The sequence below is a fragment of the Misgurnus anguillicaudatus genome, chromosome 25 (assembly GCF_027580225.2).
Source record: "Misgurnus anguillicaudatus chromosome 25, ASM2758022v2, whole genome shotgun sequence".
NCBI lineage: Eukaryota > Metazoa > Chordata > Actinopteri > Cypriniformes > Cobitidae > Misgurnus > Misgurnus anguillicaudatus.
The window spans coordinates 25,117,828-25,143,395 of record NC_073361.2 but is presented as its reverse complement, the minus strand read 5'-3'; the positions used below and the strand labels follow the sequence as shown (position 1 = coordinate 25,143,395).

The window sequence follows — 25,568 nt, the reverse complement described above, 5'->3', positions numbered from 1 at the left end:
CTGCGTCCTTGTAACGCCGTCTTTGGCAATATTTCAGATAGCAATATACTTCCTGGGTCCGGCGTCACCCTGTCTTTGTCGTTAAGCCTCACCAGTGGTTAAATTTGATATACACATTCAGACGCACTTAACCTTGGAGGCGTCTCCAAAGTGTCACCGCAGTGACGCAGTGCAAGTTCCCTCGAAAGGGAACTGTAACAATTTATCTTTAAAGGTAACACAATGTAACCTTGCTCTCACTTGAAATGTGAATGTGTCCCCACATTTAGTCCTTGAATTTGAGGGTATTAAACCTGGAAAGTCCTTGAATTTGAAGTTAACTAACTAAGGTGTGGTAACCCTGGAGATAAGACAGGGAATTTTCTATACAGTAAATAAGACCCTGAAAGCCATTCACACGGATCAGAACAAAAATATTCTGCCTTGCAAGGCCGCGAATATAACAAATGTGAACTATTTTGATAAATCATTTTTCATATTAAAGAATAACAGTATATAAACACCTTTTATGTCATGGGTGTCTATAATATTACAGTTATACATGATTTTGCCTTGGTTATAAACTCTGAGTGACTTCATGCCTATGGTGAATAATAATTAGAAAGGGCATTTCCAAATATGGTCAACTGACACACTTCCTTGTAGTGAAGGAAGGCGGGAACACTACTGTAAAGTACTTGCGAAAATGTAAATATATTTGACTTGACTAAAATGTTTCTTGAAATTAATATAATTTTCCCACCGTTTGGCTGCTGTATACAGTAGTGTATTTTGACAGATTAATCGATGCCGGGCTCTAATACCTGTCATTTATAATATTAAAGTACTGACAGAATTCCTGCAGGTTTAAACACCCTGACTCCACGCGCTCTTATAATCGCATGTTGTCTACTATGTGAGTAAGCGAAATATTTGATTTAAATACTAAGTGTGGGAACCGTGACAGCTCGCGACTGCAGCAAACTGGAACAGTCCATTTGTAAAGGAGAGAAGGGGGTGGGTCTCCTATGACTGACATTACATTGGATGTACGGGTACACAATCGGAGCACGCCTGCGAACAGTCGCTGGTTGTGTCCACAAGGGTCGATGTCTCGGATGAAATCGCGTGCAGTTGAAATTCGCCTGGTCTGTGTTTCGAAAACAAGCCGTTTGGATTGACTTCCTATATCGCGTAGTACAGAGACTGATAAACCGGTGATTGCGGGGAACGTTACAAATTCTTTAAACGCGCCGTGACATACTAACAGTTTCATTTAGTTTCGCGGGTCATACATTGTAACCCTTTAATTTCCGCGTTTGATGTGTCGCAACTTGTCTGCTGTACCTTTTATTAAACTCTGACACGCGCCCGGCGCGCAGCCAACTTGCGATCTCACCGGTCTCCTCGCTGTCTGCCTTCTCTGCCAGTTTGTGTGGACGACTCGAGGGGAGGGCAGCTTGAGATCGGCTCCATTCTTGACTCTGTCCCCTGCTATTGGTTCACAGGTCCACGGTTTATCTGAAGACATGCTGGAGAAGCTCGATCTCGAGGATGAAGGTAAGCTTTTGAATCTAACTTATACGGACGTGATGATGAAATACCCGCGAAAATGCCTTCATTTTCTGAACCTGCCATTGACACTGATTCACCTGATAGTGCTAAAACTGTGGAAATGATTACGTATTCTCTTTAAATCCCATTCGTAATCTGGGTCTGGTATAATCACGACGAGGATTTTGTTATGGTATTTATTTCTTGTTATTTTGAGGCAGTGCATCTAGCTTTAAATCGTTGAAACGCAAAGCGGGATTCCTAATATAATGTTTTGGGATCCCTAGTCGTCATTTCTAACCTGTTGGGTGCTGCACATATGCGTCAGATGATGCTATTGGCTGCAGACGTCTCACCCACGTCAAGGAGTCCCTCGGTGGTGAGGGTAAAGCCCAACTACTTGTGCAGTTGAATATATTATTAATCCCTTTCGAAGGAAACAAGTCAATCCCAGTATTTAGTAGGCCGTATAGACACATTTCTTGATTAATTTGTTTTTAGGATTATTAAATAAGCATTATAGTTAAAGCCATCTATCTTCTTTATTGTTCATCTTCCTTAGCTACAACTCCCAATTGTAAAGACTGTGGTGTAGTTCGCTTGTAGCCTAAAGCTTGGGACACACCTCATGATTTTCGTACAGATTATGAAGTAATTTGTTCATAATGACTGATCATGCCTAGACTTTTCCAGTTTTTGTTTACAATCACAGATAAAAAAGTGTGTCCCCAGCATAAGGTTAAGTTTTATTTCTATTAAACGTCAAAATTCATAAAAGTTGTGTTCATCTGTGAGGATTATCTTGTTGGACAAAACGTGTAAGTGTCAAACTTTTGTTAAAAACAATCCAAAAGTCCTTGGGAAAATAAACAGGCTTTTGGCGAGGGAACCAGTGTCCCGCTAACTTCCGGGTTGGCCTACAAAAATACATCATACCTGCGGCACTCTATTGCTTGCAATTCCATTTTGTGCCACTAGTGGCGCAAACTTTGCATACAGCGGCTTTAAATAACCGTTGCAATTTTGTATATTTTTAAATATTTGGCAGTACGTCTGAGTAAAAGTTAGTAACATAATACCAGCCACACCAAACAAGGAAATTAGAGGAATGCAGCAAGACAGGGTGCCACAAAACGGACATTTTCCTCGAGCGCTTTTTCCTCTGGCAAGGATTTTCTAGCGGGATAATGCCAGCTTGCCATACTGCTATCTGGCACAGTACATCTAAAGGCTTTGTGAAGACGTAGCTGTTGTAGTTTTTAAGGAAAGCCGAGCAAAGAGTTTCCAGTGCTCGGCAGGGAGCAGGTACAGCCTGCAGAACGGCACTTTCACACTGACGATAGGGTTTTCCCCAAAGCAGCACCTATGGCAGTACAGTCCCTAAAACTCTCTCACGCTTCTTGTTACCACACAACTGATCATATACCAGCATGCGTCTTGTCTGCTGTTTGGAGGTTATGCTGATGGTGGCTAGTTTGGAGGAAGAACCTGAAATGCTTATTAATTATTTACCTATTTACTAAGATCTAAGGCACCGACTTGATGTCCAAACTTGAAAGCTTTTTACTGCGGGCTAACATTAGCTATCCGAGAATTTGCAGGCAAACTAAGGTCAGGTACAGAGCAGTGTGCTTTTTAAATTATTAATAGCGTGTGCTAGTTTTCGGAGAGCTCGGGATGTATGGATGCATTGGTTGGGAATATGCCGTCATGGAGAATTCCAGGATAGCATGGCACGTCGCTCTAAAGCATGTGAAGTCTTTTCTTCAACAAAAGATGCATTCTGCAGTAATTCAGTTCTTTGAATAGCCACAGTGGACATGTGCCAAAAGCTTTATGCCAATGTTTGTGGTAAATTCAAATGCTCAGGCTTACTAAATAGCTTTTTTGCGGTTGTTTGGGATGATTTTCCCAAATAATAATTAGCTTTAGCCCAAAAAAATGGCAAAAAATCCAAATCCCCTTCCTACCGATGACCTGTTCGTGTGTCCTCATGAGCTAATGTGGACGTACAGCACCTACAACGCGCTGAGCTAAATGATGGCGAAAGCTTTACAGGGACATTCCATTTAAAAAATATATATATACTCATTTTCCAGCTCCCCTAGAGTAAAACATTTCATTTTTACAGTTTTGGAATTAGGGCTGCAGCTATCGATTCTTTTTGTAATCGATTAATCTAGCATTGTGTACTAAGACCGACGGAAAATTAAAAGTTGCGATTTTCTAGGCAGATATGGCTAGGAACTATACTCTCATACTGGTGTAATAATCAAGGACTTTGATGCTATAATATGCCTGCAGCTGGCGTAGGGATATTATGCACTGCCCGAAAACAGTCCCCTGCCATTGACAGTTACTAAGGGGACTATTTACGGCTGCTGCGTAATATCATTGCGCCTCCTGCAGCCATGTTACATCAGCAAAGTCCTTGATTATATGCCAGAATGAGAGTATAGTCCTAGCCGTATCTGCGTAGAAAATCACAACTTTTAATTTTTTGTTGGTCTTAGTACACAATGTAACTACAGAAGAGTCAAGTTTTAAATAGGAAATATATTGAAAGTCTTTGGTTATTTTTTGCGCGATGCTAATGGTCTAATCAGATTCAATGGATTGTGCTAAGCTATGCTAAAAATGCTAGCGCCAGACCCAGAAATCAGCTGAATGGATTCCACAACGGTAAAAATCAAATGTTTAACTTTAGTGGAGCAGGAAAATTAGTATATTTAAAAAAAAGTGGAATGTCCCTTTAAACACCAAGGTTTTATTCATCTCGCAACGCTGAGTCAGTCAACAGGCTTACGACCTGCTACAGCGGAAGAAGGGTCAGGAAAATACATAGTTGGTGGGCAGAGCTGTGAGTCAGATGTAAACTTTGTCCAAAAGCAGAGGCTAAAAAAAGAAAGCTCTCTTCTCATTGGATCTGAAGTGGGTGGGAGCTGTCAGTCATGATGCATTGAGCGCAAACACAACAGTTGACAGTACTGTCGGTGAAAGCTGCTTTCTTCACTTGGCTACAAGATTGATGTCAGTTGAAGCGAGCTGGCAGGTGTACTGTGTAAACTCTGGAGGAAGATGCATCGTGTCGGCTACTAAACTGCAAGTCTAAAGGAGGGCAACAGAAGATTTCACTATTGTCTTTTGTCTAGACAGCTTCTGAGGAAGCCGTTTGGTGTCTAATAATACTACCGTAGGAATTGCCATGGCAACTGAGGACAGGGTGCTGCTGAAAGGCACAGTGCGGGTGATTAACAGTTCATTGGGTTCAGGTCATCCATTTGTTTCATGCCTGTTAGATTACTATTACTATTGCTAATGCTTATGGTTGGGGATTTAAAGAAATTATTATGTATGACGAGAAGTGTGAGAATTGTGCACTTTTTTGAAAGATTGGACTGACAAAAAATCTTGTAGACTTTTTAAAGGGCACATTTCACAAGACTTTTTTAAGATTTCTCAAGAGTACGTACGTACGTATGTGAAGTTCTAGCTCTATAATGTATTATAACATGTTAAATGGCCACATTGTAGGTGTGAGCAAAAATGTGCCATTTTGGGTGTGCCCTGTTAAATGCAAATAAGCTGATCTCTGCACTAAATGGCAGTGCTGTGGTTGGATAGTGCAGATTAAAGGGGGATATTATCCCCTTCTGACATCACAATAGGAGCCAGATTTCAATTACCTATTTTTTACATGCTTGCAAAGAATGATTTACCTTACCAAAACTAAGTTACTTGGTTGATCTTTTTCACAGTTTCTAGGTTATACAAACACTGGGGACCCAATTATAGCACTTAAACATGGAAAAAGACAGATTTTCCTGATATGTCCCCTTTAAATATTTAATCTGAGCTGGATCTGGCAACCAGAATATGAAGAACGTAGTGTGTTCACACTTAGCAGATTTGGTTTGGTTAAAGTCACAATGAAATTGAAATAAAAAACTTAAAGTTTTTGTTAAATATTGTGGTTTTTTTACAAATTACTTATTTGTGAGCTTCATTATTTTTAAAAAATGCATGTGCCCTCATAATCTTAAATAAAAAATGCAAATCTCCTCCTCTCCTCAAAGTGATCTCTCTTTACTTCTGGTCACAGGGGAGGGCGGGGCCCGGGAAAAGATGTGCAAATAGCAACATGACCCAGCTTCCTACGATCCAGTCAACTCTCAATGGACGAATTTCATTTTAGAAGCCGTTTCACTCGGATATACGGCACAACGGGGAAAATAAGACAAATTCTACTTCCATTTCATTTTGACTTTAAAGGGGACATGTCATGACAATCTGACTTGCTATGTTTGTGCCGCAGTGCTTTTATCAACTTAGAAAATGTGAAGCAGATCAACCCAGTAACTTAGTTCTGGTAAGCCATTTTTCGCAAGCATGTGAAAAAAAGTTCATTGAAATCTGGCTCCCCTTGTGATGTCAGAAGGGGATAATACCGCCCCTTAATCTGCACTATCCAACCACGGCACTGCCATTTAATGCAGAGATCAACTCATTTGCACACCCAAAACGGCACATTTTTGCTACAAATTGGCAATTTTAACATGCTATAATAAATTATCTATATTGTATTTTTAGCTAGAGCTTTACATGCGCATGCTGGGGACACCAAAGATGTATTTGACATCTTAAAAATGTCTTGTGAATGTCCCCTTGAAGAGTGTTTTCACACATCTCTTGGAGTGGTCCAGTGTGTATACAAACCGTGATTTCATACCCCTCTAAAAGGACCCAAAAGCGAAACGTTATCAAACCACGTCTGAAGGTTTTACAGCCTGTTAGTGCTTGCACACAACTCACATTTAGCGAAACCCTTACCTTGCTTTCAAATTGACTGATGTTGTTGTTTATTGGTGTCTTTACAGCTGTTGAACAATCCGAGAGTGACATTTATATGCGATTCATGAAGTCACATAAGTGCTATGACATCGTCCCTACCAGCTCCAAGCTAGTGGTCTTTGACACAACTCTGCAGGTAAGAGCTCTGGATGCCCTTATGTCACATATGTTAGATATCTATAGTCTATAAAATCTCATCTTCGAAATTGGTTTAGGAAACTGATCATGCTAAAATTATTATACTTATTATTGTCATTTGTTAAGCAGCTTATCACTATTACTTCTCATTGTAGATTTGAACAAACCTCCTAATAAAACATGTACAGGCATCTTTTGTGCTACAGACATGAATGATACTAGAAACCATGTAACTTGTTGTGTGATTACTGGAGCCAATCAAAATAGTTAAAGTATACTCAGTTTTCCATCTATGATCCTGCTTCTTTCCACCCTGTTTGTATTTGTCTGTGTCACTCTCTCCATCTCTTTATTTGTCATGTCACAACTGCACACAGCGTTTTACACGTATCACATACTGTATGATCAGTAGAGTCTCATGCGGTATTGCGCATGTTGTCAATGTTTTACATGCACCAATGCACGACCATTGATACCTGTAAATATTTGATCAAACCAATGAATGGCCTCTGTAGCAGTTGAATTGTTTTGGACAGAAGACGGCATGTGCTTCTGTTCTTGATCACCGACTCATAGCAGTGATATACTAGCCATCAGACCCTTCACGTTTCCATATCAGAAGAACCTGCCCTGGAGACCGTTTCATTATGTGGCTCTATTAATGTTTAATAATCTCAGATTAAGCTATAACATCACCCAAGCCGGGAAAAAGAAGCTCCCATGATTTATTTAAGAATGCTTTTGAGATACAATGATTCATGCTTTGTTTAGCTTCACAGTGATATCAGCAGCATTTTAATGGATCAGCCCTCCCGAATTGTCATTGGTGGGATGTATTCCAAGATGAGGAACATTTTAAAGTCTTCTTTAGCTATAGGTTTCACAGCATATAGTTTTTTTTTGGTAACGTTAATGCACATCCAAAACACTGTTTTTCTTAACGTTGAGAATGAAATGCTCTGCAGGTCTGTACAGGTCTAGCTGTCTCTTTGGGTTATGTACGAAACTTAAATGATTTGTCATATCATGCACTATAGGATCTGTTATGGTTAAGAAAGGAGGAATTAGTATAACAAAATATGACATTTATAAAAAAAATGCATTTATTTGGATGAAAGACAGTGTGCCTTTTGAGGGTGGTCTTGAATCAGCATCCATAATTTTTATGTGCAAAACTTCCAATCTCAGTAAGTGCTTGGAGTAAACAGCGCCCCCTGCCTGTTACTGTACACTGGTACAAAAACAGTGGAATGATAAAATCAATTAAATGTTTCTTTCACTGTTGCTTTCAGGTTAAAAAGGCGTTTTTTGCTCTGGTGGCCAATGGGGTACGAGCTGCCCCCCTGTGGGAAACCAAGAAACAAAGTTTTGTGGGTAAGTATGTTGAGAAATTCCTATGTACAATTGTATTAAGCAAAAGGTATTTTTTTAAGGAAAGAAGATCTGATGTGATAAATCTTGAGGGTGGAGCCTGTATGCGGTCTGTAATTCTTTGTACCCATTGGCTACTTTCATCGTATCAGTTTGCGAGTTTTCCTTATCTGCAGCTTCTTAAACCGATGGTTGTAAGTGGAGCTGGTTTCTGGCATTCTCTCTACGGGGGTGTAACATATACATCTGGATCTCTGTGGCCTAGAAGAGATTCAGACTGGGGATGATCCTCCCTGTCACCCTCTACAGCACTTGGCTATCCAGTGATACAGAGTCTTATCTGTTACCATGACAAAAGCTGCCCAAAATAGATGTGTGTGCCGGGCAGAGTTGTAGGATCTGATCTGTCTGTGTGAAGTCGAATCAGCAGTCGAGTAGAAATGTTCAAAGCTTTTAATGAAAGAATTTGAAAAAATTGCACATTTATTCAAGCAGTGTAAAATTAAAGACGGCATGAAACAGCACACAATGGATTCAGTAGGCTTGGACTTTTAGTTCTGCATCTGGATTTGTGTGGATTGTGACTGTTAGGCAATGATATTATTAGGTAATATTTTTTCATTGTCCACACATACTTACTTGCAAAAACTGAATATTTTTAAAGTGGAGAAAGTTATTACATTTTGTAGAAGTTTATAGGATTTTGTTTAGAATAATGTGCACCGTTGCCAGGTTTTCACGGCAAAATCCACACAATTGCTATTCAAAACGGACCCAATCGCGTTTGAGGGGGGTCTCAAGTAAAAATCTGCATTTTGGCAGGGTTTATCTGCTAAAATTTTCATTCCCGAGGATAAATATCACATAATTGGGGTTGTTTCAATGCCAGAGATGTGGAAAAACAAAAACGAGGCACGTTATTAAAGGTCACATATCAAAATCTTACTTTTTCCATGTTTAAGTACTATAATTGGGTCCCTAGTGCTTCTATCAACCTAGAATATTAAGATTAACCCAGTAACTTAATTTTGGTAAACCATTCTCTGCAAGCGTGTGAAAAAATAGGTAATTGAAATTTGGCTTCCCTTGTGATGTCAAAAGGAGAACTTATAATAATAATACCGCTAGAGCCCGACCGATAAAGGATTTTGAAGGCTGAAACCGATACAAATGTTTGTTGGTTTTAAAATCCGATATATCGGCCAAAAAAAATCGACTGCGATTATCATGCGCGTGTCATCAGTAAAGCCGGTTCCATGATTATATATATATATATATATATATATATATATATATATATATAATCATGGAACCGGCTTTACTGATGACACGCGCATGATAATCGCAGTCGATTTTTTTGCACAGCCCTATTGGATAGAGCAGCTTAAGGGGCGGGATTTAGAGCCCCTATTGGTATCTTCATTCATAATGGCCGATAAATGTATATTAAAATATTATAAATAATATATATATATATATATATATATATATATATATATATATATATATATATATATATATATATATATATATATATATATATATATATATATTTTTTTTTTATACAACAGTTCTTTCTGGTTCTCGAATCTGATTGGCTAAGAGCTATGCGATATTGTGCTGATATCGGCACTGTAACCGCTTCACCTTTCGTATCATTCCGCCACCTAGTGAATGGAGGTCCTAAGCAGGCTCATCTCTGAATGGAAAAACACAGACGCGCTGTGTGAATCACTCTCCGTGTGTCTCATTAGTTTGCTAGCTCATAAATCAGTCTGTGAATCCCCAATCGGAAGTTATTATTCCTTCAAAGATCAGCGCTCTTGGATGTTATGTTAAAGTTAATGGGAGAAATGTCTTGTCACATCGTGTGGACGATTAACACTTGGAAAGAGGAATATAAACACTCGTTTTTTTTCTGGAGCTATATTTCTCATCAGAACGTGAATACACCGTGGAACTGCAGGTAAGCACCGCAGCTTTTAAAGGTGGACATTGATCATTTACTTTATCGTGACGTGACTATTAAAACATGTTATGAGATATCGCCACTGGTATAACGTTAACGTTATTTATAAGCAGCATGCAAAAACATCTCTCTGACACTTATAAAAAACGTTTTATATAGTACTGACAAGAACAAAGTTTAATAATAATAATCGAGTGCTCGTATCACGTTAAGAATAAATGAGAAAGCAATAGTAACGTTACACAAGTAGTTTTATTAACTTTTACCTCGCGCCAAAACAATAACAACACAAAAGACACTAAATATGGAATAAGAACACAAGTAATAGTTTTATCATGACACCAAATACTGCTGATTTGATCTCAGTTTGACCATCAAAAACAAACAAGGTGAATATCAGAGCCAGGGAATCCCTGTCAGAGATGTAGCCCAGAGAGGGTGGTGGTCAGCGGGGCGAGTGAACACTGACGTCCGCTCATGCTTTGGTTCTCATTCGTACCGAATCTCACTAAGCAAACGTTCAAACAGGCGCTATCTTTACTAATCAACTGCAGATTTAAATATAATACAGATACATTCTCGACTGAACTAATCTTAAAACTACACTTTGTGACCAAGAAACGGTAATATAAAGTAACGGCTTTTCCGTCCAATGAGTTGTTATGAGCTTCAAAGCAGCCGAAAGTTTTACCTGTCATTCTGGCTGCCCTCAAATCCGTGGCGGAAGAAGTAGTTCTCAAACAAAGAGGCTTTTAAAATAACTCCGTTGTTGTTTTCTAGTTTTCGTTTTTCAAACGTGTGCCGTCGAACTGTTGTATAAAAGCAATATCGCTCTCGGAGTCATGCGACATAGCTCTATATCATCACGGCCGCGACTGCCTCCGGCACTCGGCCTGCGGCCTCGTGCCTCTGGCCTAATCACAGCCGTGATGATATAGAGCTATATCACACTCCTACTTGAGCGATATTGCTTAAATATATATATTATTTATAATATTTTAATATACATTTATCGGCCATTATGAATGAAGATACCAATAGTTTGGAAAATGGCCAATAATAGCGGCCTGCCAATATATCGGTCGGGCTCTAAATACCGCCCCTTAATCTGCACTATCCAATAGTGCTGTGTTCAAAATATCGACTGTGATTATCATGCGCGTGTCATCAGTAAAGCCGGTTCGGTGATTAGTATTAAATCGCTATCAGCTGCTTTCAGATGGAGCGGCATTTGTTGCACGGACCCGTAGTTCACGGAGAAGCTAGGCAAAATCACATAGATAATCGGAATTGATTTTCCTCGATTATGAACCCGATTTTGCCTAGCTTCTCGGTGAACTACGGGTCTGTGTAATAAATGCCGCTCCATCTGAAAGCAGCTGATGGCGATTTAATACTAATCACCGAACCGGCTTTACTGATGACACGCGCATGATAATCACAGTCGATATTTTGCACAGCCCTACTATCCAACCACGACACCATTTCGTGCAGAGATCAGCTCATTTGCATTCTAAAGGACACACCCAAAACGGCACGTTTGCTCACACCTACAAAGTGGCAATTTTAACATGTTATAATAAATTATCTATATGGTATTTTAAGCTAAAACTTCACATACGTATTCTGGAGACACCAAAGATTTATTTTACATCTTAAAAAAGTCTTGTGAAATGTCCCCTTTAAAGTTGCCCAATTTGCGGAAAAAAAACAGTGACTTGACAACCCTGCACTGTTTAATCACAAAAAAATAAAGAATGTTTAAAGGGCAAAATGTCAAAAAAGAACGCCTTTGTACCCCTATGAGTCAAATGAAGTATACTTTGTCCGACTACAAAAACAATGAAGTATACTTAGACCTTTAGTGCAACTTTATTTTTTGTTTAAAAAGCTGACTTTCACATGATAAATGCTTGTTTTTCCTGAACAAGAACATATGAAGAGTTTGGTTTCATATCAAGTTTTGCAACCAAACTCTTGATCTAAACAATGTTATGTAACAATAAACACAATGACCATATGCTCACTGGAGTGTATTTGAAGAGTTTGGTTCCAAAACGCGATAAACGCCATTTTTGAAAAAAATGAGTTACTCCCAAAATCAGTATTATATCAGGTCAGTAGTTAAAAGTAAATAATTAATTTTACGCAAAATCCAATATCCGCCGTGATATTCTGTCATCTTTTCTCCCTTTTTTCCCAAAATGCGACAAACGCCACTCCTCCTTTTTTACAGAACGCAATAAATCCATTTCTGATATTACAGCGGACCATTCACGCAATGTAAACAAACATGGCGGCGCGCTGAGTACACGGAATGCTAATTTTCCTCATCTACTTTGTACTTCGTGATCAACAAACAAAACAAAATAATACTTTAATATCATTGCCAAACCTGTGATGGTTCCCCGCGACGGGAAAGAAACGCAAGCCATCAACAGCCAACAATCTCCGCGAGAGGCACTCGGTTGCTTGTTCTCCAGACAGCATCAAGCTTCTCATGCTAAAACATTGTGTTCTTAATATAACAAAGTAAGTGTTTTGGTTAATGCCATTAATGTTTATTTTTTAATCATTGTATACCACTAGTCAACTAAATAAATATAAAATGGTAAAGATGAATGCACATTTATACATTGATTTAATAGATTTATAGCATTTTGAAATAAAAAACTGTCATGGATTTATTGCATTTTGTGGAAAAAAGAATTAGTTTTTATAATAAATCTTTGAACATCAAGTTATGGATTTGAATTTTTTTATGTTTTTATAACCTAAAGATGCTATGTGAAAGTTTGTAACAGAAAATACTGGTTTTCATCTTGTCACTTTCTTGGTATAGAAAACACGTTTTTACAGAAATTTGTCAAAATGGATTTATTGCGTTTTGGAACCAAACTCTTCATTTTAATATGGGCAGTCTGCTTTATTAGTGGTTTTACTTTTATGTTTGCATGAGGAGAAATGTTTTCGTTCTCTACTTTTTGTTCACAATCTCTTCGTTTTGCTTGAAAAGTATATTATGGACGTCTTCAATTTCGCAAATCGTCAGATCACCCATCCCTTGTTATTGCGTCTTTCAAATTATATTAGAATTTAAAAAGTTAATTAAAAGCCATCAATATGTCGGAGCCGATGGTGTAGTGGGCACTGGGCAGCTCTCCGACATGTGGTGCTTTTGCACTTGCGGCGACCCGCGTTTGATTCCCAGCTCGTGGTCATTTTCCGATTTCATTCCCCTCTTTCCTCCCTGTACTTCCCTGTCCTCTCCTTATTTACTGAAAAAAAATAAAAGGCAAAACAAAACAAAAAAGCAACCAATATTTTTACCCTTGTGTTGTTGCAACCACATTTTATTTAGTGTTTGTATTTATTTTTCATAAAACATAACATAAAAAACCTTGAAAAGATTGTTGAAGAAAAAGTTAGTGAAGTTGTATTTTTAATTGCTCTCCTCCATTGACCTTAAGTCTCCTTTGGCACAAGAAAATAAATAATGGCACAATTTCCCAGATGACGTCATTATGAGTAAACCATTTAGTCCTGATTTCCAAATCCCTGTAATCCAATTTTTTATTTCATCTATTAATATTCGTCCTTGCATTATTTAAAAGTCATATGCTGCGAGACGCTTTCAACACCAACTGCATGGATTGAATGAGTCATCGCAGACGAAATGCATGAATGTCACACCCACCTGCTGCCAAACCGAGCGTCTCTTTCCATTAAATATCAAATATCTAACTGTAAATAGACATCCAGGGACAGTAGCTGTCCTCTCCGGAGAGACAATAGAGTCATAACAGCTCTCAAGAACACCACACTATCAACAGATATCTGCACTTCGAAATCTAATATCAGCCTCATAAAGAATCATGTTTCCTGTGTAGTGTAGCTAGCTGTGTTACATTTGCTGTTTAAATGGACTGTTTTGCTGTTTGTTTGTTTTCCCGAGGCTTTCCTGAGGTCTGTCCTGGTCTCTCAGTGTGGGTAACCATGCCATTTAAGTGCTCTTAAAGTGCTGACTCACTTGGCGTTCTGCAGATCCAGGCCTGAATATAATCTGGGTTCCTGTTTATGAATAAATAAGGTGAAGACTGTATGTGTACAGTATGGAGAGTTTGCAGGTGGAGGCGTTGGTGGTGCTGTTAATTAACAGGTTTTGAAAACTCGTCCTTTGAGATCTCCCCTCAGGGGTCTCTGTCTGTTTAACTCAACCACCATGCCACTGATGGGTCCAGCACCTGCTTATAAGCACCTGTGATGCTGATCAAGGGAATAAGGCGATGCTGCTGTAACTCTCATTTTGAAAGTTGATATAATGATTTATGATAGAGGCTAACAGATTGATTAAGCGTTTGTTTTTGAGTAATTTGCCCTTTCCTAACCAATACCCATACAGAAAGAGTCAGAGTTTTTTAGCAAGCATTTCTTTGCTACTGTTGAAGCCTTGGAAAAACACAACAAACGCTCTCCTCATTTCTCTTGTCGGCAGATTAAAGCTCATGTGGGTCATCTCAACATTAACAGATATAAATAAACCTGCACATTTCATCTCCTTTTAATCAAGAGTGATTGTATGAGTGGCTCTCTTCTTTCCTGCAGAACTGATTTAAACACAGTGCCCACCAGTCAGAGGATAAAACTGGTTGCTAACTGGTTTGTCATGTTATAAATACCACTATTCATTTGCAACTACCATTCACATGTGAATAATTATTTAGTGCAGTTAGGTTCTTGCAGACTCATGCTTATTTTGGGAATGGACTGTGTACTTTGGGAATGCTACTGTATACAGTATGCTTGGTTGAAGTTTTTGTGTGATAGTTAAAGTAGCTGATGACATTAATGGGTTAATTGATTCTCATGGGCACTAGTTCCTTCTGGGTTAAGATGCAAAGGTATGAATATCACACATTGTACCAGTATACACTTCAAATTTGCAGTCGTAATATTTTTATATGCATCATAAATTGTTTTATGAGTGTTACGGAGCAAAAACGGAAGCTTTCTAAGTGCCCACAGGATCTGCTTAAAGGAGTGGTCCATTTTCTTAAAAGAAAAATCCAGAAAATGTACTCACCACCATGTAATCCAAAATGTTGATGTCTTTCTTTGTTCAGTCCAGAAGAAATTATGTTTTTTGAGGAAAACATTGCAGGATTTTTCTCATTTTAATGGACTTTTATGGACACCAACACTTAACACTTAACTCAACACGTAACAGTTTTTTTTCAACAGAGTTTCAAAGGACTATAAACGATCCCAAACGTGGCATAAGGATCTTATGTAGCGAAACGATTGTCATTTTTGACCAGAAAAATAAAAAATATGCACTTTTAAGCCACAACTTTTTGTCTAGGTCCGGTCCAGCGCGACCTAACGTAAATGCGTAGTGACGTAGGGAGGCCACGTGTTACATATATAAAACGCACATTTGCGGACCATTGTAAACAATAAACTGACACAAAGACATTAATTTGTATCATTCCACATACAACAACGTCGGAACGGTCCTCTTCCAACACACTTGTAAACACTGGGGTGGAGTTTCGCGTTCGTCCTCTGTGACCTCTTGACGTATTGCGTGGGGTTACGCTGAAACTTTCAGGACTGGATCTAGATGAGAAATTGTGCTTTAAAAGTGTATATTTGTTATTTTTATTGTCAAAAATGAAAATCGTTTCGCTAGATAACGACCCTTATGCCTCGTTTGGGATCGTTTAGAGTCCTTTGAAACTCAGTTGAAAAAAAACTGTTATGTGTTGAGTTAAGTGTTAAGTGTTGGTGTCCATTTAAGTCCATTAAAATTAGAAAAATCCTGCAATGTTTTCCTCAAAAAACATAATTTCTTCTGGACTGAACAAAGAAAGACATCAACATTTTGGATGACATGGTGGTGAGTAAATTATCTGGATTTTTCTTTTAAGAAAATGGACTAATCCTTAAAGGGATAGTTCACCAAAAAAAGTACATTTGGTCATCATTTACTAGTTGTTCCAAACCTGTATAGATTTCTTTGTTCTGCTGAATACAAAGGAAGATACAGTGGGGCAAAAAAGTATTTAGTCAGCCGCCAATTGTGCAAGTTCTCCCACTTGGGAGGATGGGAGAGGCCTGTAGTTTTCGTCGTGGGTGCACTTCAACTATGAGAGACAGAATGAGGAAAAAAGTCCAGAAAATCACATTGTCTGATTTTTTGGGAATTTGTTTGCGATTTATGGTGGAAAATAAGTATTTGGTCAATAACAAAAAAGCAAGATTTCTTTCTCTCACAGACCTGTAACTTCTTCTTTAAGAGGATCCTCTGTCCTCCACTTGTTACCTGTATTAATGGCACCTGTTTGAACTTGTTAGCAGTATAAAAGACACCTGTCCACAACCTAAAACAGTCAGAATGCAAACTCAACTATGGCCAAGACCAAAGAGCTGTCAAAGGACACCAGAAACAAAATTGTAGACCTGCACCAGGCTGGGAAGACTGAATCTGCAATAGGTAAGCAGCTTGGTGTGAAGAAATCAACTGTGAGAGCAATTATTAGAAAATGAAAGACATACAAGAACACTGATAATGTCCCTCGATCTGGGGCTCCACGCAAGATCTCATCCCGTAGGGTAAAAATTATCACCAGAATGGTGAGCAAAAATCCCAGAACCACATGGGGGAACCTAGTGAATGACCTGCAGAGAGCTGGGACCAAAGTAACAAAGGCTACCATCAGTAACACACTATGCAGCCAGGGACTCAATTCCTGCAGTGCCAGATGTGTCCACCTGCTTAAGCCAGTACATGTTCGGACCCGTCTGAAGTTTGCTAGAGAGCATTTGGATGATCCAGAAGAAGATTAGGAGAATGTCATATGGTCAGATGAAACCAAAACATAACTTTTAGGTAGAAACTCAACTTCTTGTGTTTGGAGGAGAAAGATGCTGAGTTGCATTCAAAGAACACCATACCTACTGTGAAGCATGGGGGTGGAAACCTCATGCTTTGGGTCTGTTTTTTTGCAAAGGGACCAGGACAACTGATCCGAGTTAAGGAAAGAATGAATGGGTCCATGTATTGTGAGATTTTGACTCAAAACCTTTCGTCAGCAAGGGCATTGAAGATGAAACGTGGCTGGATCTTTCAGTATGGCAGATACTGAAAACATACGGCTGATACCCAAACATACCGCCCGGGCAAAGAAGGAGTGGTTTCGTAAGAATAATTTCAAGGTCCTGGAGTGGCCTAGCCAGTCTCCAGATCTCAACCCCATAGAAAATCTTTGGAGGGAGTTGAAATTCCGTGTTGCCCAGCGACAGCCCCAAAACATCACTGCTCTAGAGGAGATCTGCATGGAGGAATGGGCCAAACTACCAGCAACAATATGTAAAAACCTTGTGGAGACTTACAGAAAACGTTTGATCTCTGTCATTGCCAACAAAGGGTATATAACAAAGTATTGACATAAACTTTTGTTATTGACCAAATACTTATTTTTCACCATAATTTACAAATAAATTCTTAAAAAATGTGATTTTCTGGATTTTTTTTTCTCATTTTGTCTCTCATGGTTGACGTGTGCCTTTGACGGAAGTTGCAGGCCTCTCTCATCTTTTTGGGTGTGAGGGCTTGAACAATTGGTGGCTGACTAGATACTTTTTTGCCCCACTGTATTTGATGAATGTTTGTAACCAAACAGATCTTGGGCACCATTGACTTCCTTATTAGGAAAAAATAATACTATTGAAGTGAATAGTGGAACAGTGTGTTTATTAAAGGTGCCATAGAATGGAAAACTGTATTTACTTAAGCATAAGAGTTCTGTACATGGTAATGACATATCATGAGCCTCAAACATGATTGTTTTCTCCTCCTTATGTAAACCTCATGCATGCCAAAGACAGCTGGAAAACAGGCCAATCTCAACACCAACTGTGACGTTACAGTCGAGATGTACGCCCCAACATGAAATAACAGGTTGAAATTAAGTACAATGTTGGGACTGCTAAGTTAGCGCTATATGCTAGTTAATACTATATGCTAGCATTTAGACTAAAGAAGCGTCCATGAACAATCTTCAAACAATTGATTATTCCTTAAAATCTGTTTCTTTGTCTGATACAGGCTCAAACATAAGGTCTGTTTACACACACAGAGCTTCTCAAAAGAGCTGCTCTGAGAAACAGCCAATCAGAGCAGAGCTCAACATTATTATTCATGACCCTTCAAAATAAGGTAATAATAAACTATTTCATTCTGGAGGCAAGTCCTAGTGTTGTAAATGGACATGTAAAACGTCTCTGGATAATTTTTGCACCTTATAAACCCACATACCTTCTATGTAGATAGAGATAAATTTAACAGATTATTGCAATGCATTCTTTAGTACTATTCGGACAGGATTAGTTTTACATAGGGAGGTGGGGTAAAGCAATTTTTATCAGAACTTCTCAGTGATTTTAGTCCTGTCCGAATGCTCCATGTCAGTAATCATTACGAACAATGTCAGTAAAGATTACGGCGACTTTTACATTCTGTGTAAAAAGGTCCAGAGAAATTACCTCAGGTAATACTAATCCAGTGCGAACAGACCAGCTGTAAATATACACGTAAATTGGGTCATTTCCTTTTAATTTGCGGGTTTCTTTTAAATGTAAAGAAGCATTTACTTGCGTTCTAGGCGGAAAAACAAGTCAGTGTCAGGTCAGTTCCTGAATAACACAACACAAACCTTTTTTTTTTTTTTTTAAGTCAAATTTACTTCTCAGAGGCACGGAACTGTTTCTGAAACTGCCGTTTTCCCTCCAAACTGAAATTAAACACAGTGTTTCGCGTTTTCCTTGCCTGTTTCATGTTGTTTGCACATCTGATATCAAGAAGAAAGGTAATGTCTACATGACGACAAGAGGTGACCCCTCCCACTTCTGAATGTTTTACTGAGATTTCTAATCCCGTCCGAATTGACCATAAATATTACAGATGTCCTGTGGTAAAATTACATTACGCCATCTACCCCTGAAAAACTAATCCCATCCGAATAGGGCTTTTGGCACCTTTAACATTTTCTCAATGCATTCTTTTGCACCTTTAACACATTGTGAACTATAACTTTATTTGCATTCAGTTGAACAAAGAAATGTAGACATGTTTCGAAGAACTTGAGGGTGAGTAAATGATGACCAAATTTTCATTTTTTTTGTGTGAACTATTACTTTAAATACCGTTTCGGGTGTGTGTGCCTCTTGTTAAGAAGAGTATGTCCCAATCTGAGGATTTTGGGATTTTTACTACCCTCCATACTTTGTTTTAGTTCATGGCTGGCACAGCTCCACTCCCCATAGAGATCTATTTCAAGCTCATAAAGCTGCACTGTACTCAAAGGCAGGATTTAAACTGAGACTTTAAGTTCTCTTTCCCTCCTCTTTATTTACTGTGTACAAATAGCATCTCATATTTACGTCTTAACATTTTCTTTTCTTTTTTCTCTGCAGGCATGCTAACCATCACAGACTTCATCAACATACTTCACAGATACTACAAATCACCCATGGTACGTCATGCCCCCTTTCTAGTATATTGTTTATCCCAGAACATATGCAAGTACACTGTGCAAACGAAAAGGTGTAAGGGTGCGTTCACACCAAAGCATTTACGCCAGCGGCAAGCATATGTTTTCAATTGTTTCCATTGGAAGTGCGGCATTTTTCAACGCTTGGCGGAAAAATATTCAACTTTGGATGAAAAGCTCTGTTCGTCAATAGTCCCTTTCACACATACAGTCTTAACTGGTAATTTACTGGTAAATTGCAGGTAACAGATCATGTGTGAACAGAACCTTTCCGGTAAATCAGTGCTCCCAATTTACCAGTAAGACAGGTTGTAAGATTACCAGTAATTTACCGGTAAGCGCTATGTGTGAACGAAAATTATAGGATTACCGGCATTTAGAACGGACGACGTCAGACTGTGCTGACAGCTTCGGGCCAATCATAGTGTTTTAATACAGATGACGCGTTTACCCCCGCACTGTTTACGGACGTTTTCCACACACATGCTGCTTGAAAGTTGAGGACACCTAAAGTTTACGTCCACATTTCTTCACCAAAGTTGTTTAAAACAGCTTACCGCTGAATTGCCGACGTCCTTAGCACGCCCTCTGTGAAGCCTAACATGCAAACAGTAGTGTTGTTAAAAACGCATTTTCGGTTGGACGTCGTCTCATTCAATGTTGTTTGGTCATGAGCAACTTCGCGACTGTTTACCACAGACGTGAAAACAGCAAAATATGGACCGTGGATATGAACGACGCGGATTGTTTACAAATACAACACTGAGCTCGCCGCATGCTACAGGTACTTCCGCTTTCTCAACGAATTTACCCGTATTTTGATACTGATGTGTGAATGATGTCTTACTGGTTAAATAACGGAACGCCACTGCGTGTGTGAACAGCACATTTTTGTATTTACTGGTAAATTCATTCTGGTAAATTCATGGTAATTTACCAGAATTACTGTGTGAAAGAGGCTATTGTCAGCTCTTACATGGCCGTCCAATCACAGTGGAGGAAGGGTGGGAAAAATACCACAACAACCAACCGGCACATCGTACAACAACTGATAAACAAAGAAGAAGCATCACAGCAACCAAAGCGCTCAGCGGAAGAAAACTGGCAGTCGGCTGAAATAAAACTGTCCGCTGGGCGTTTTCATCCATGTAAAAAAGCTTTGGTGTGCACGCCCCCTTACTGTAGCTCAGCTGGTAGAGTATTAATTCCTAGGGAACACAGTTACTGGCACAAATGTACCTTGAACGCACACTTGGAAAAAGCGTCTGCCAAATGCATAAATGTGAAACGCTGCACAAGTTCACATAGCATGTGCATTTGCATAGTTAAGTCGCAATTAGGTTTGATGTTGAGAGATGCATTTGTTTACATTACAAGACACTTATACACATTTGGGAAACATTTTAATTCCTAGCAACGCACAATGTTTGCTCCCTGGGACTCTTAACTTGGATCTTGCCGTTGCTAGTGCCATGACATGCTACCACAATTCAAAGATTCCAAGTTTTCCAAAGATTCTTCCCCAATCAGCCTCAACCCAGTTTCACACACCTACAGTAATCAATCTTTAGGTAACATTTGGAACCAGGGGAGCGTGTGTACTCTGTTCATGCTTCTGTCAAAGATTAGTCATTTGGGTTCAGACATTACCCTGCATCAGCAGTATGGTGTCTGCTCTTAATTGAAGCTCTGGTGGGACACCTGCTGCTGTCTTATTTTCACTTCATCAGCATTCTCAGTTTTATGGGTCATCATGGCTACGCTTCTATTAACCAATAAGCAGAGGTTGTGCATTATGGTGATTTTACCTTTGATCGTTATGTTTAAAACACACCGTAATGCATGGACTGAAGGGTTTATAAAAGTTCTGTTTTAAAGGTGCATTGTGTAACTTTTAGAAGGATCTCTTGACAGAAATGCAATATGATATACATAACTATATTATCAGTGGTGTATAAAGTTCTTACATAATGAACTGTATTGTTTTTATTACCCATACATACAAGTCGCTATGTGTCTACAGTAGCCTTAAATGGACAAATTTTAACATGTTTGTCCTGTGACTGTTACCGTAGCTTCTCTATGCATTTCTAAAGGGTGTGGTGACCTATATACTGAGCCGTTGGTTGTCTTTCACAATCTCACCTCTAGATGCTGCTGAAAATCTACATAGTGGACTTTTCAAATATATCAATGTTCGACAAAAAGTCTAAATTTATAGATTTTTTTTTTTCTTATAAAAAGTTTTAACCTGTAGTTCTGAACAGACTCTCTCGTTTTGGTTTAGGTACAAATCTATGAGCTTGAAGAGCATAAGATTGAAACATGGAGAGGTGAGAAATCTACTCAAATGATTCTTTCCCATTTTGTTTTTTGAAACTGATTCACTTTTTAATTTCTTGCAACAGAGCTTTATCTACAAGAAACATTTAAACCTTTAGTTAACATATCTCCGGATGCAAGGTAAGCACGTTTCTTCTCATTGCTTTATTAAAGTTGCAATACATAACTTTTCCTTATCTATCGCCATCATTTTTTGAAACGTACAATTGCAGTTTACTTTTTTTTTTTTTTTTTTGCCGGGAACATTATAAGCAAACAATTATCACTTACATATCAAAAATATGGTATTACTTTACATACTTATCCTTTTCGTATTACTTAACATACTTTCATAATCAAGTCAGATTAACTGACATTTGCCAAACAAATTTACTACTAAACAACTAGTAATATCCGTAAGCATAAATTGGGTTGTAAATTGGGGTATGTTAATGTTACGCTTTTGAATAATGTTGTTCATTTTTAACCAAAAAAGTTATGGATTGCAGCTTTAAAGTTCCAATGAAACCAAGACTGACAATTCTCTTTTTTTAAATGTAATATTGCAGTGTTTATTTTAAACAATTCATCCATGTAATTCATTATTTTTTTAAAGGGGCCATGGCATAAAAATCTGACTTTTTCCATGTTTAAGTGCTTCTATCAACCTAAAAAATGTGAAAAAGATCAACCCAGTAACTTGTAACTTTTAGTAAACCATTCTCTACAAGCACATGAAAAAATAGGTCGTTGAAATTTGGCTCTCCTTGTGATGTCATAAGGAGCTCTTATTATAATAATACCACCCCTTAATCTGCATTATCCTACCACAGCACTGCCATTTAGTGCAGAGAAAAGCACAATTGAGTTTTAATTGCAACAGACCACCAACATTGTGATCAGTGTTTGAATTTCATCAGCTCATTTGCATTTTAAAGGACACACCCAAAACGGCACATTTTTGCACACACCTACAAAGTGGCAATTTTAACATGCTATAAAGAATTATTTATATGGTATTTTGAGCTAAAACTTCACATATGTACATCTTAAAAAAGTCTTGTGCTATGGCCCCTTTAAATTCATGTGCCCTCATAAACTTCAATCAAAATCTGAAAATGGACTTCCGCGCTCTTGTGGCGAACCTTCTCTGATGATGTCAGTTAGACAGCTTGGGCGGGAGCATCCGTTAACCCCGCCCCCTCCAGCTGTCAATCTGCTGCCAGTTTCATTTCTGAATAAAACGTCTTTTTTATATCCAATCAAAGCACAGTGGAAAACACAAGCCCCGTGATTTTTTGTTTCACACAGAAATACGCCACAACACGGAAGTAAAGTCGATTGCGAATTCCGGTTCATGGCGACTTAAAGGAAAACGCCACCGTTTTTCAATATTTTACTATGTTCTTACCTCAGCTTAGATGAATTAATACATACCTATCTTTTTTCAATGCATGCACTTAAAATGTGTACAGCGCGTCGTGAATGTGTTAGCATTTAACCTAGCCCCATTCATTCCTTAGGATCCAAACAGGGATGAATTTAAAAGCCACCAAACACTTCCACGTTTTCCCTATTTAAAGACTGTTACATGAGTATTTACACGAGTAAGTATGATGGCACAAAATAAAATGTCGCCATTTTTTAGGCAGATAGAAAATGAGAACTGTATATTATGGTGGAAGAGCACTTGGTTTGCAGCACTTCGACCTCAGCGTGCAGTAACATCATAACTCCTGACTACTCAAACTTCCCTCAATATTGCTGCGCCCGAGGTGGAGGTGCTGCAGGCTAGGTGCTCTCCACCGTGGTGTATAGTTCTCATTTTTTATCTGCTTGGAAAATCGTCACATTTTGTTTTGTGCCAACATACAAAACAATTCCAATGCATTTATCTATGCATTAGCCCATTTTCTGTCAACGTTAGGGTGTTTGCTTATATTTTTAGTGCACTAAATAATTCAGAGAACATCCTCTTGAAACTCTTAAAAGGGGAAATGCACAGCAGGATCACACCAAGTCACCTTTGTGTTTCTTGGGTCACTGCAGTAATATTGACTTGCACTGGGTTTGTTCATCTTGTGTGTTGTAGCATCTTTGATGCCGTATATTCACTGATCAAAAACAAGATCCACCGGCTGCCCGTCGTCGACCCCGTTAGTGGGAATGCACTTTACATTTTGACGCACAAGAGGATCCTTAAATTCCTCCAGCTGTTTGTAAGTTCAGTTTCAAAGGTCGAATTTCAATGTTTATTTGTCATTTGCTCAACTGGGTTGGTTGTGACTCAGATGTTTGACCTTGTTTGTTTCAGGTGTGTGAGATGCCAAAGCCTGCCTTTATGAAGCAGACGCTGGAAGAGCTAAGCATCGGGACCTACAGCGACATCGCCTTTATTCACCCCGACACGCCAATCATCAAAGCGCTCAACATCTTTGTGGAGAGGAGGGTGTCCGCTCTGCCCGTGGTAGATGAGTCTGGTAAGATTCAGGGCATTTGAGAATAAGATTATTTTGGAGTACACTATAGCAGTGTTTCTCAACCCTGGTCCTCGAGGACTCCCTCCCAGAAAGTTTTACATGTTTTCTTTATTTAAAACACCTGAAACAACTCATCAGCCTCCTTCCAGAATGTCTCCCAACAAGCTACATTTGTACATTTGTAGCAATAGCCAACAATACATTGTACGGGTCAAACCTATCGATTTTTCTTTTATGCATGTAATGCATGTAATGATCATGTTCCATGAAGATATTTTGTCAATTTCCTACAGTAAATATATACAAATTTTATTTCTAGAAGTGGCTAAGAACTTCATTTGTAAAACTTGATAGGCGATTTTCTCTATATTTTTATTTTATTTTGCACCCTCAGATTCAAGATTTTCAAATAGTTGTAGCTCGGCCACATATACGCACAACCGGCGCAACGTCAAAGAATGTCTCTGAACAGGTTCACGCCCACTTTTGGGGGAAAACGGACTAGACCTTCCATTGACTTCCATTCGGAATGGCGGAGCAGGGCCACGTTCGTACACAGCCGGCGGGCGTAAGTGGCTTGTGAAATCACTCAGATTAGACATGTTGAGTGGTTGTCTGTCCACCCTGCCTGCCGTGGAGCGCGAGAGATACATTGACACGTTTGGTTTGGTCATAATGGAAGCATGTCTCTTTCATTCTCACAGCGTCAAATTTGTGTAACAACGCTCCCTATTGGCCAGAGGTGTCTTACCCGGACATTTACTCGTACCTCATCGAGAAATTTGACAGTTACTTCGTATTTATATATTATGTCTTTATATTTAGAGTAATGAGTGCACTTTTCCGTCGAGTCATACAACTAACTGGCTTAGCGATATTTCCAGCAATCACTGGATAGCGTTGTTACACAAATTTGACGCTGCGAGAATGAAAGGGACATGTCTCTACACTGAACAAACCAAATGTGTTAATGTATCCTTCGCGCTCTATGGCAGGCAGGGTGGACGGATGGTTGCTCAACATGTTTGATCTGAGTGATTTCCTGGGTTGGTTATGCCTGCCGGCTGTGTTAAGACGTTGCTTTGTTCCGCTGTTTTGAGTGGAAGTCAATGGAGGGTCTGGTTTTTGATCCCCCAAAAAGGGGCGGTGACGAAGTTCCCGGATGTGCCGGTAGTCCGTATTGTCCTATCCTAACAAACCATACATCAATAGCAAGCTTTTTTTTTTTCAACTTTCAGATGTTGTATACATCTTAATTAAAAAAAAAAATTACCTTTATGACTGCTTTTGTGGTCCAGGGTAACATATTTATTCATATTTCCTGTGGAAAACCTGACAGCTCAATTTAAT

The 25,568-nt window shown here is 38.9% G+C and overlaps 1 protein-coding gene across 3 annotated transcripts in view; it reads left to right on the top strand.

Annotated features, from left to right (window-relative positions):
• The window catches only part of prkag2a (protein kinase, AMP-activated, gamma 2 non-catalytic subunit a), a 73,078-nt gene that overhangs the window by 42,330 nt on the left and 5,180 nt on the right, over nucleotides 1-25,568 (top strand). For all 3 annotated transcript variants that reach the window (XR_012368002.1, XM_055181462.2, XM_055181463.2), the window contains 8 exons: nucleotides 1,488-1,539; nucleotides 6,411-6,520; nucleotides 7,815-7,896; nucleotides 19,340-19,398; nucleotides 21,704-21,749; nucleotides 21,825-21,879; nucleotides 23,831-23,957; nucleotides 24,053-24,218. Coding sequence is in view for 2 of the 3 variants with exons in the window: in XM_055181462.2 (XP_055037437.2) it covers nucleotides 1,488-1,539; nucleotides 6,411-6,520; nucleotides 7,815-7,896; nucleotides 19,340-19,398; nucleotides 21,704-21,749; nucleotides 21,825-21,879; nucleotides 23,831-23,957; nucleotides 24,053-24,218 (697 nt within the window). In the remaining variant the exon portion in view is untranslated. The remainder of the gene's footprint in view (nucleotides 1-1,487; nucleotides 1,540-6,410; nucleotides 6,521-7,814; nucleotides 7,897-19,339; nucleotides 19,399-21,703; nucleotides 21,750-21,824; nucleotides 21,880-23,830; nucleotides 23,958-24,052; nucleotides 24,219-25,568) is intronic.